Raw genomic sequence first — 12,156 nt, 5'->3', positions numbered from 1 at the left:
GGGGGGGCCGCGGACCGGCGCCGCTCACGCCTGGTGATGTTTAATCGCTGGTTTTGACAACTTTGTGTTCCCGTCTTGCTTGCCAGGGGCTGGGAGGAGGATGCCAGTGTAGCTGCTGTCACGCCGAAAGTGGTGCGAGTCCTCAGGTCTCCCCTGACGTCCCTTCCTCAGACCGAGAACAGGTAGGGGCTGCCCGCCGGCGGTCACCCGTGGGGTGGGTCTGCGCGGAAGGGTCTACAGAAGCAGAAATTTGCCTTCGCTCCAATTCATTCTTCCTCTTGTTTGGCAGCTTAGTCAGAGAGAGCGTTAGAGGCTTGTTAGACTGAGAAAGTGAAAATTCACTTTAACTGTAATAAATTATTTGCTCATAGGCCCTCTTAACGACAGCAGTCACTCTGCCATTGGTTTTGAGTCCAGTAAAATGTTGCATGTAGCAGTTTTGTTAACATACGATGCAAAAAGTGTTGCTCGATGGCATGTTCCAGGTATCTTTTATTCTACTTTCCAGAAAGGTAGAGTTGAGCTGGGTAATGTTGTTACCATTTTTGTAATGTTTATTTAGTTAAAAACTACAGATTTCTCCTTTAAAATTCATAGGATGAAGGCAGGACATATGAACCCTTTGTCATGTTGTGTAGCATCATACTTCGTGGGAGCCCTTCCGCTTGATCCCATGTCTTGATCTTTTCAATCACTGCAGATCTTTGGTTTACAGCCTGTTATTCTATACTGTGAAGTTTAATATGAAAATAGTTGTTAAAATTAGCTGTGAAACAAGTGTCTTACGTGCAGGCTTCAATATTGTCTGTGTTTTCATGCTCTTGAGTCTTCACACGCTGCAGAAAAACTAATAGTGCAGAAGAGGGTGGTGTAATTCACGCAGGAGGTATTACTATCTAAGAAATAGTTTGCAGGCATTTCTGCTATTTTTTAAACTTTATTTGGCCTCATTACCATTTCAGTTCCAATGATTATTATATATTAATATATATTATGATCAAAAACACATTATAAAAATTAGAAAGAACTTGTGAATTGGGTCTTTAATGGGAACTGTGATCTCCTGGTTATATGGAAGTCAGTGGTGACAATATAGTTAACTTTACTGAGGCCACTATCTCACCCAGTTTAGCTCAGGTTGAAACAACATATGCTTTCCTGAAGTGAATGCAAGTGACATTAATCATAGTAACCGTTGCAGTGTACCCTAAAGTATGTTTCTTATGTGTTTCTGATGAGACGCCCTTGTGCCCCCTGACTCAAAATTTGGAACTTTCACAAGCCATAAATTTATTAACATCTTTCAAGATTAGAGTGAAAGAAAAGGAACAGGAACATTTGCAGAATTCTAACTGCTGTTACATGCTTCTAGCCTGCTTCTCTTTCCTGTGTTCATTTTTTCCCTTTCTTCCCTTTTTTCCTTCTTTTCTACTCCTTTCAATTTATTGGTTTTGCAGTACGTAATCTGTTCTGCTTTACTTTTTGTAGCTGTCATTCCATTCTCCTCTCCACTCTGTTTTCTGTTATGTCTGTGGTTTCCCCCTGCCCCATCTTCTCATACCCTTCCTTTTCCCTGCTAGTTTCTGAGCTGCAGTCTCCTTCCATTCCACTTCGTGTGCTAAACCATGGAATCAAATTGACTAGAAATGCTGGCAGAGAGCTTTTCAGAGAACAGAGTCTAGCTACTTCCCATCTGCTCTTAGAACAGTCGCAACTGGAGTGAAGTGGAAGCAGCATATACTGAAGAGGGCTGAAAATCCATGGCGTGTATGGGTCAGTTTTTAGTCTCTGTAATAAGGTGACAGGTGATCATGAGATTTTAAATACATGTTTTTCCTTAATCTAATTGGAGGATTTTGGCACAAATTTGGAACTGATTTTGAATAAACTGAAACTGTATTTCTTCATGACTACGTGACTCCAAAAGTGTGACAAGTAAATTATTCATCAAAAAAAGTTTCATTTCATTCTGGTTCCTATAACCATAGTGTCTTTGGAGAGATAGCTTGCTGGCTGAATCCAAGAGAGGATGTTCTTTCTCACCTGAGTGACTACGCTCAGTAAGCTGGCCTGATAGGAGTTTGTGGTGTATGTTTGGCATACGAGGAAGGAGAATGAGCTGTTACTTAATCCAGAGAGCAGCTGGACTGGGCAGGGAGCCATGCTGGAGTGGTTTGATCCAAGCAGCATCTGGACTGGGCCTGGCTGAAGGCCATGCCGGAGGGATTTGATCCAGAGAGCATCTGGACTCATTCAGGAGATGCAGACCAATCCCTCAGTGATGGATATGGATGGTCTGGTCAATAGGAATTAGATTCCAGTTTGCAGTGGGGTTTTGCTGCAGTATCCGTGAGTATAGCAGAAGGTCAAAAGTCCCTCGTTGAAATAGGTTGTACAGGAGTTAGTGAATTTTTTGAATCAGAAGAGGCTACATGAGTATATTGATGCATAAAACTAGGAACAATCTATTGGTGCAAACTTCCCAAAATATTGTTCTCCTGAAGTACCCTGACAGTTTGGATAGCATTGCTGTGTTGCTGACAGCAGTGTCCTTTCCTGTGTAAGAGTGAGAGGATGTGCATGGATGTTAGTTTAGATTCTGATCTCTTAATCAGTTTGACTCATTTTTCTGGAAAGCTGAGATTTTCTCACCAACTTTGGTGGGAGGATTCAGGAAAGGAAAATGAAAAAAAAAAAAACAAAAACGGGCATTATCCTTCTTGAACTCCAAGTATTAAAGTAATCTAGACAGTCTTCAGAATCGCAAGCTTATCTTTCTTCTTATCATGATTTCCTTTGCTGTTGGAGGCATATTTGTGACCAGACATCTCCTGAAGAATCTCTAAGGCCCTATTATCGTATTGCCTCGCAATATTGAAAGCTAATCTGTTCTTTTACTTTGAGTAATTCTTTTAAAAGAATGAAACTGAAGGATGAAAGCATGAAAAGCAGGGGATTGATTCAGACTATCATAGATACTTAAGCAGCTGTTATGCACAGCAGTGTTCAATTAGGTGGTGACCAGGCACCTAAAGTTCTCTGAAGATCTGTGTCTTAGCAAATAACCTTGAAGATGTGGTTTGTCTTTTACAGGTCATTTCTTACTACTTTTTTTTGTTAAGTGTTAGATAACCCAAACAATGTAACGGCCTCTACAGTGTGACTTCCAGTTTTTGTCTTGGGTTTATTTTGCAGCCTACCATGCCTGTTAGTAGGGTTTCAAAAAAAAAAAAAAAAAAAAAAAAAAAAAAGCCATTGTTAGGAATATTTCCATAGTAGTCCCCAAATTTATTCATGGAACTAGTATCATTTACACTGCATTACTATGGTTCTCTGGCAAATCCTCATACTGTGCCTCATACCATCCTCTCAGTTTTTTTAAGCTGCAACTGCAAGCACAGTTGAACCAACAGTACAAACGAAAGAAGTAGTCTTGCACTTGTCCCACCTTCAGATACTTGGTCCTCCCTCCCCAACTGTGTTTGTGCTAGCATATTTGTTTGTGTAGTCACAGCATTAGTAGCAAAACAGAGGGCTCAGTACTGCTAGTGCTTATTTAGGGGAAGGTGACAATAAGACAAGGAGCTAGGTAGTCTTTGTGGTGAGGCCTGGGGTGTGCTATGTTAAGCTTGGGCAGAAATTCTAGCTCCTTTTGTTCTGCTCAGGAATATATAGCAGGTAAATAATGTCAGCTCCTACAAGGGAAGTGGAAAATAGTTTTCTCAAGCACTATTTATATATACTTTATATACAGGTAGTAACAAGGCAGCACTAAACTGAAGAACAGACCACTACTACTGTGTTACTCTGTGTCACCCATTTTAAGGCACTCACTATCTTCCTAACTTACTCTCTGTCTTTGCAGGTACAAGACAAGCACAGTGTAGAGACTCTTAGGGTAATTGAACAGTGGGAGGAAGTGATTGAGGAGATGTGAGTAAACAAGTTAGTATTAATACAGTGTTCCATAGTGTTGGTTTCTCCAATTCCTCTCTCAGCAGTAGATCTTTATTCAGGTCTAGGGAATAAACAACTATACTTAATTAACCATGCTACAGAGACCTGTACATTCTGTATTCTGTCAAAATATTGCATTCTGGCAGACAGAAGGGGAAGAAGAGAGAGGCTATTACCACAATTATGAACAGTAGCTTAGTATTTTGCACAAATAATTTGCCACAGTTTAGATTAGTCAGCACTGGTGGCCACTTCACTAATTTTACTGCTCTCTTAATATTTTTTCCCTTCACTCCCAAGTGGTGCATGCAGACATATTTTAGAAGCGCATTTCTAACACATGCCTCATGTATTACTTCTGTCTAAATGAATAGGTGTTCAGTTGAAAGCTGCTGCCAGGGCACATTTACGTTCTAACAGTGGTGAAAGGTTTCCCAGCTCTTTCTCTTTATGTGGTCCAAGTGAAACCGCTATGTCATTCTGTCTATTTTCTTGTTCTCTTGTAACATCATTTTAGTGTAAGTTCTTTATCCTTTTCACTTTACTCACCATGAGACTCTGAATGCTGTTTGTCATGTTACCTGTCATACAGTTTATCGATTTTATAAGAAGTATCTGGTGTTATGTGTAACTCTAGTGAATGCACCAGAAGTCTTCTAAATAATTTTGAAACACAGTTTGTCTTAAAGACCTGATTTAGCATTCTTTAGATAAGCATGGGAACTTGAACAAGGAGAGTAGGATCAGTCTCTTTCACAGTTACTGTGATTAATGTTACGAGACAAATTCCTACTCATATGCTTGATAAAGTCATTTTTATGGTCCATTTCACCAAACATTTAAATTGTGTATTGCCTTATTAATCAAGGTGTTGTGAACCTTAAAAACATCACTATATTCTTATAATCCAGTTCATTTGAAATTGTGTCAAAGCTAGCAGAGCACCCTTCCTAGGGAAGTATGGATTATGGGTTTTTAATAGTATTTGACTAATAGACTATGAGATACAAATATAAATTAGTCTCTTAAAGGGAGAGATTAAGACAGAAGATATTCACAATCTGGATAGTGTTGTTCAGTGCCACTTTGGTAAAAGGATAGAAATGTGCAGTTTTGCATGCAAAAGCTGCCCTTTTTAGCTGGAGATGCTCAGCTGGCAGAGGGATCAGAGGTCCTGTGCTACTTCAGGCAGACAAGAGCAGGAAGCCATAGAAAAAGGGCAAGAACTACTACTGCTGGGCACAGAGTGATTAGAGTTCATAAATGAAATTCTTCCTTATGTTCAATGTGAATTTAGCTCTTGCTGAAATTAGGGGTGAAATTCTTTCAGTGCTGCCAGGCAGTCCAGTCATAAGCGCTTCCAAAAATTTCACTCCACATCCTTTCAGTTGTTTACAGTTGATTTTGTGGGAATTCTGGAGGATTGGCTTTTCAGTCCTGGTCATGTCTTCAAGTTATAGTATCATTCACAGCACTATATTTTTTTTTTATCCATCTGCTTCCCTACCCCCTGCTTCATCCTTTTTTCATACAACTTATGTCCATCTATCTTCCTACTCTGGTAATTGTTTGGAGCTGAGTTTGGTTTTGTTTTTAAAGGACTTCCCTTTTCTTTCCCTCCCTGTACTGCTGCTCCCCCAGAACTCCATGTTAACGGAGGTACCTGTTTGTCCCATGATTCCCTGCACTAAGGCTCCCTATAGTCTTAGGACTGAGTGCTACAGGTGCAGCAAAAGGGGTCATGGACTTTCCACGTAATTTCTATATTTCTAATATTTCTTATTCTAAAGGTGGGTGTAATCCTTGTTTTAAAGAATTTTACAGTTTAAGGAACTGCTATCTTCCTGAGAGCAAGATATAGAATAACAACGTGCTGATAAATATGGCACATGGTCTTAATCTACTGTGGATTTATTAAAGTACAGATGGTGTACTTTCAGAGTTCCTAGAATTACCATAGGAAGTATGTGGTCCTCAAGCTGTTCATATATGATTAAAAAAAACCCATTTTTCAGATTTTGGCCAGTGAGATTGGCTTTGAGAACATCTAAACCCCAAGGGAAATGCAGCAGAAATTTCCCTGTTTCATCAGTTCTGTGAGTTCAAGCCAACAGAATATAACATAGTTTCACTTCAAGTTCTCATGTAGCTTAAGAATTTGTAAAATTAGTTGAATGTAGCCCGATATCTGTGGTTTTAGGCATGTTATCTGATTTATTGCAGAAGTTTTAGTGCAGTTGTAAGTATTGAACAAAGACTGTCATCCACTAGGTCAGGTAAATTCATTTAGTGATAAATATTGCTTAGCATAATTGTCCAAAGTGACCAGAAATCTAATCTGAGTTTGATCTCTGCACAACTCTGCGATGAGTAATGCATTAGAAATCTGGACTGCCCCTTGCACACCCCTTTTATCTGAATGCAAAAATCTCACTCATGTGAAGCAGAGACCACTCTGACCGTGAAACAGAAATTCAGAAATTTAACTTTTAATAGAATAAGTAATTGCTTTGCATGTCTTGCAAATAAATTCTTTTATTTTTGTACCTTTTTGCACCATATACAGAGCATTGAGTAAACTTTGTGTGGAAAAAGCCACTGAAGCACTTTGGTGATATGTCTTGTGCCTGCATTATAGGGATAAAGAATTCGTATTAAAATTTGTGTCTGGTCTTCCCCACAGTTGTGCCATTTTCACCAATCTTTACATGTGTCATGGAAAAGGAAGGAAAGACTCCTTATTCCTTTTTTCTCCCCTTGCTGGCTGTAGAAGTGATTGTCAGGATTTAATGACAAAACAGAATGGAGATTTAGTTGGCTCATTCTTTTTTATCTGACTTCATTTTTGAATTTTTCAAGCCTTGAAAATGTGTGCATAAAAAGCAATTACATATTAAAAAACTTATTTCAGCTGATCTTAGTACTATGAATTTAAAAGACTAAAAGTCTGTTGAGTAAAGCTTGCATTTAGTTGAGAGAATATTTATTCACTGCTCCACTGGTCTCAGGACTTAAATCAATAGGAAGCTGCAAGGATCTTGCCCTGGTTCTCTGCACAGAGTGGAAACCTACTTGTGAAAGAATGTTGGTTCTCCAACGATGCCTGTAAATGCATCTCACAGTGAGCTGATGAAACCTAACTGCCTGTGTTGACTTGGTCTCTCTGGCAAGCTTCATGTGTTAAAGAGGTCTCCTCTGGCCGGCTGTGGCCACTTCTCAAATCAGCATCCAGCATCTTGATTTTTAGCTGTAATGGAAGACTTATTTGCAGCAGTAACGTGTACTTGGCTTATGACATCAATAGTTCTTTTTTCAAGGTGCCATTTATGTAGCTAAGCTTTGCCTGTAGCCATTTCTCTTACTTGAAGCTACAGCTGCAGAAGAATTATTTGACCTTAGTGAGTTAAAGAAGCAAGAGAGAGGAAATATTTAGTGCTAATTTGTTTGGGAACTGGTGTTGGGTTCTTTTGGGACTGGGCCCACCTGGTTCTTCAGTGTAGACAGAACCATTCAGACCAAGCTGCAATAAACTTGTGCGTATAAATGGCATAGGCAGAATATTTGCTGGCACTTACTGTGTAAGAACTGCTGAGTTGTTTGCTCTGAACAGTGCTTTGAGAGCCTTCTGCCCTCACATTTGTATGTCACTCCTTTAAAAAGAATTAGATAAGGGCATGTATGCAAAATCAGCCAAGGAGCTGGTAGTGCCAGGTGTTACTATCTATTAAAGTCACTGCAGAACTGAAAGGACAGATTTATGTTTTGTTGTCTTACCATTTCTCTCAACAAGGGGCATACTTCCTTAGGGGCACTAAAAGTATACTGATGGTGGAAAGAAAGGAAGAGAGCTGATCTCTCTCCTCTGCAGCCTGTGTCCTGGGTGAATTTCTCCTGTGGAGTGACTGATTTGCTAGCAACTTCATGGGCAATGGAAAGAGAAGGCAAGGTGCGTTGTCCCTTTTCCTCCCCTGTCATAGCTGTGAACATGACAGTCAGTTCAAAAAAAGCCAGCATTTATTCTGCTCTTTCTTCTTCAGTCATTCTCATTTGAATTGTTTAAAATGTTAGTTGTTTGAGAAGGCTCAGGGTGTTGAAGGATAAACTTCTAGGAGAATATAGGAATATTATGCATAGGTCAAGAAAGATGTTCTTTGTATATGTAAAGACAAAGGCATCCCTTTCTGAAGGCATCAGAAGAATAAGTAAATACCCTTCTTTGGGCAAGGGCCTCCTGGAGCTATTTGACCTTGAAGAGGGTATATTGCCAACTTTGCAAGCAAACTCAAGGTCCATGTATCCTTAGCTGAACTACCCTCATTGTAATTCTAAAAATCATGCCTACAGGTCAAGAAGACCCTTGCCCAGGTGAAGACCCTTCCCCTGAGCACATGTAGTAGTAGAAGTATTCTGTCAGAAGTATTAAAATTGTGTGTAAATTACTAACCAATGATCAAAGAGAGAATGGACTTTGAAAATTGCTAACTCTGCAAGTTCTGTGTATAAATATAGCACAGGAAGTCCCATTGGTGTGCTTGATTTGTGGGAAACCACAGAGCACCAAGGCTTGCGCAACCCTAAAATAAATAAGCAATGTCTCTCCTGAGTGTATGATTAGTGACCTATTGCACACTGGGAGACAAATCTGCTTTTCGGACAACAAGGCGGGGGGGGGAACCTTATCAATACCTGAAGAGAGAGTGCAAAGAGTATGGAACCAGATTCTTCTCTGTGGTGCCCAGTGACAGGACCAGAGGCAGTGGGCACAAACTGAAATACAAGAGGTTTCCTCCAAACATCAGGAAACACGTTTTCACTGTGAGGGTGACTAAGCACTGGCACAGGTTGTCCAGGGAGGTTGTGGAGTTTCCATCCTTGGAGATATTCAAGAGCCATCTGGACATAGTCCTGAGCAATTGGCTCTAGGTGGCCCTGCTTGAGCAGGGAGATGGACCAGGTGACCTCCAGAGGTGCCTTCCACCCTCAGCCACTCTGTGATTCTGTGACTTGAAATAGCATCTTTCACAAGTAAGAGCTTCAAAATCAACTTGTCAGAAATCTTTTTCATAAGTGGTCTCTGTATTTTAACAGGTTAAGGCAATGGAGTTTTAGTCCTTGTTATTAAAAAGAATGATGGTTCAGAAGCAGAGCACATTGTGTACAAAGCAGAAAGACCCTTCCTCTTTGTGTCTGACTACCTCTGTACAGAGATGGCTTGGTTGTTCTGTTTTTCTAAGAATGGAATGGGCTCTGTTCACTGCTGCAGCTCCCACCCAGGAGTGAATGACACAGCATCTATGTCTTTGGTATTTCTAGTTCTGGTTTGGACAAATAGGTTGCAGTGTCCAAGTGCTCCATAAGCTGTGAATCAATGGAAAGAACCCAAAAGGAACAGGGAGTGGGGAGAGGGGAAGATGGTGAGAAGCAAGGAAAATAAAAATACAGGAGGTAGAAAAACTTCATAAGAAATACACATAGCAGAAGGTTGATGATGGAAGAGGGTGACTATATGAGGTGAACCTAGATACAGGGTGAACTGAGGTGAATGGAATAAGACCTTGGTATCTCAGTTATTTACTGATTTACAGCTCAGTATTCTACTGTGACTGCCAGAGCAAGAGGACCACACAGGAGTTTGGTGAAAATAGGACAACAGGAATTAAGGATCACTGTCTGGCACTTGCCTTGGTTCCTTTTACAAATATTCACTTTCACTATGTAAATAAAGAATAAATGAGGGAGGAAGTATTAAGCTCAGGTCAGTAAGTTAATGTCCCAAGTAGAAAAATCCACTTCACCTGTGGTGTTTCCTGTAATGTTATATTGGCTCTGAATATTGCATTTCATCAACAACTTTAGCAATTCACATCTGCTAAATATTTTACTGGTGAACATTTTAAATACCTTCAAAACATAACGTTCAAGAGGCTTTCCTTTTAATTTATTTTTTAAAATTACATTTTCTGAATACAGTGTAAAGCAGAAAATATAATTCAGACTATAAAATAGGGTTACTTTAAAGAATCAAATATTTTATAGTCACTAGCAGCAAATTCCCCTTCTATACAAGAGGTTCAGCATAGATTTCAGTAAGATTTCTCTGGTAATGTTTTCAGCTAAATCAACGGTTATTAATCTTACTATCATAGCAAGGTAAATGTGACAACATTGTCAGAATATGTTCTCTCTTTTAAAAGTTTGTTGCTTTTGCTCTCCCCCCACCCCCCCTCCCTTTTAACAGAACAACTGTCAATAAAAATGGAATGTACCAGTTTGAACAGGCTTCAAAATGTAAGGCAATTCAGGACAACATTTTGTCATCATCTATCAAGAAAAAAAGGTAGGTGTTTGCTGTGCTTTCTGCTTTGTTTGTTTTAAATAGAAGGATAAAAGATTGTCCTCTTTTACATAATTCTCGATGATATTAATGTGGAGCTATACAACAGGAAACTGAAATTGTTCAAACAATGTTTGCCTGCAGTTTTTCTTTCACATGTTAGATTTGAGATTGGATTTTTTTTTTATTTTACAATATAAATCAACAAGATTTCTCCTTGCCAGTTAGCAACATTTTATTAGAAGATATTCACAAGAAGGTTGAACAGAATCTATGAGGTATAATTTAATTCTTGAGTGTCTTTTTCCTGATTGATGAATGCTCTTGGTATGAGCAACCTCAATTATGGGATTCTTTTCAGCATATTCACTGGAGTAAGTATGGAAATATACTAGTATAAAAAGTTGCTAATTAATTGCACTCATTATAATAACTAGTCTCCAGGAAACTAATAATTCAATTTTAGATACATTGAAAAAACACCCAAATTAATTTGGATTTCGACCTGCTGTTCTGCCTTTTACTGACATGGAAAAAAAATCTTTTATATCAGCCCTGGTTAAATTTCTTGCCACTTTCTAAAGAGATAATGGGAGAAGCAGCCCATTGCTTTTGACATGTAACATTTTGCCTATATGGATGCACCAATAAATAAAACATTTTAAATAAGAGAGGCTTCCCATCAGGACTGAGTTCCAGCTTAAAATTAATTATGTGTCATGGTGTCTTTAAAATGGGAAACATTTTTTTCCCCCCTCCCTTCGTGAAGAACAGAGAAGTAGAATGGGAAACAAAAGCTCTGCTAAAAACAATTATGTGCCTTTCCCATTAAAAGCACCGGAGAAGTCAAATTTTTCCTTACCATAGAAGCAACATTAAATCATAAATTTTAAACTTTTCCCGTCTTTTCTGCCCCCTCCTCACTTTATCATTGCATTTTATGATTTTTCACCTGTTTTAAGTCACCATATTTCCAGCATTCTGTTTTTACTTTTAATTCTTTTTTTTTTCTCCTCTATAACCTCATCTCCCACCAATATTCCACCTCATCAGCAACACTATCACTGAAGTCTTTACTATTTTGAAAGGTGTTAGACCACTGTTACTGCTGCGCTACTAGTGAGAGCTGAAACAGAGACAGGTAAACAGAGGCCAAAGAATACAGTTCACTGAAAAATTGAGTGATTTAACACCAAGAGAAGGACAACCAGTCACTGTATTGCCTCCAAAATCCAGTTATAACAATATAAATGCAGTTATATATCCTGTGTATTATGAAGTTGTACAGGCTGCAGCAATGGAGACGTGCTTGCCATATCTAGAATATTTCAGAGATTAGACTGTAGGAGAAACTTTACAAAGTGTGAGACCTTTGTTCTGTGGCTAAAGAGACAGGAGCTGCACTATTTAACAAGGCAAAAGATGAATTGGGCAGGTAGGAAGAGAAACTGGTGCTGGGAGCAAAGGAGCAAGGGATTCCTTTGTGCCATGAATATTGCAACTCATTGCCCTTCACTGAGAAGAGCTGCAGGGCTCTTCATTGCTTTTTCAAGGTGTGACCCATAGGCATGGTATATAGATGTTTTATATTACAGTTCTAGACTTTTGGGGACATTCTGGACATTCTTTCCTCTTAAGTTGCCATAAAGGGGAAAAAAATTACTAGTTTAAAGCTTGTCAAATGATTTGATAGTAAAAAATGCTATGTAAGTGGTAAGTTATTATTATAGCAAGTATGTGCTGGTGGTGATAAAAGACCTGAAATGCTGAGCTTTGCTGGCAGTTTTCCATTTTTATTCTAGAGCAAGCCCTGTGCACACTCTCCTGAGGGCTTTAAAAACTGATAGTTGTTTTGGTAGTATTAA

General features: G+C 39.1%; 1 protein-coding gene across 1 annotated transcript in view; it reads left to right on the top strand.

The window, feature by feature from the left end:
• The first annotated feature begins 6 nt into the window (after positions 1 to 6).
• Positions 7 to 12,156, top strand: part of ST8SIA6 (ST8 alpha-N-acetyl-neuraminide alpha-2,8-sialyltransferase 6) — a 46,850-nt gene continuing 34,700 nt past the window's right edge. Inside the window, exons 1-2 of the mRNA XM_026842142.1 lie at positions 7 to 182; positions 10,196 to 10,294. Coding sequence (XP_026697943.1) covers positions 10,218 to 10,294 — 77 coding nt within the window. The 5' untranslated portion in view covers positions 7 to 182; positions 10,196 to 10,217. The remainder of the gene's footprint in view (positions 183 to 10,195; positions 10,295 to 12,156) is intronic.

This window comes from Athene cunicularia (assembly GCF_003259725.1).
Source record: "Athene cunicularia isolate RWA chromosome 2 unlocalized genomic scaffold, athCun1 chr2_part1, whole genome shotgun sequence".
NCBI classification, from domain to species: domain Eukaryota; kingdom Metazoa; phylum Chordata; class Aves; order Strigiformes; family Strigidae; genus Athene; species Athene cunicularia.
Note: the sequence above shows the minus strand (reverse complement) of the source record. Positions and strands in the feature narration are given on the sequence as shown.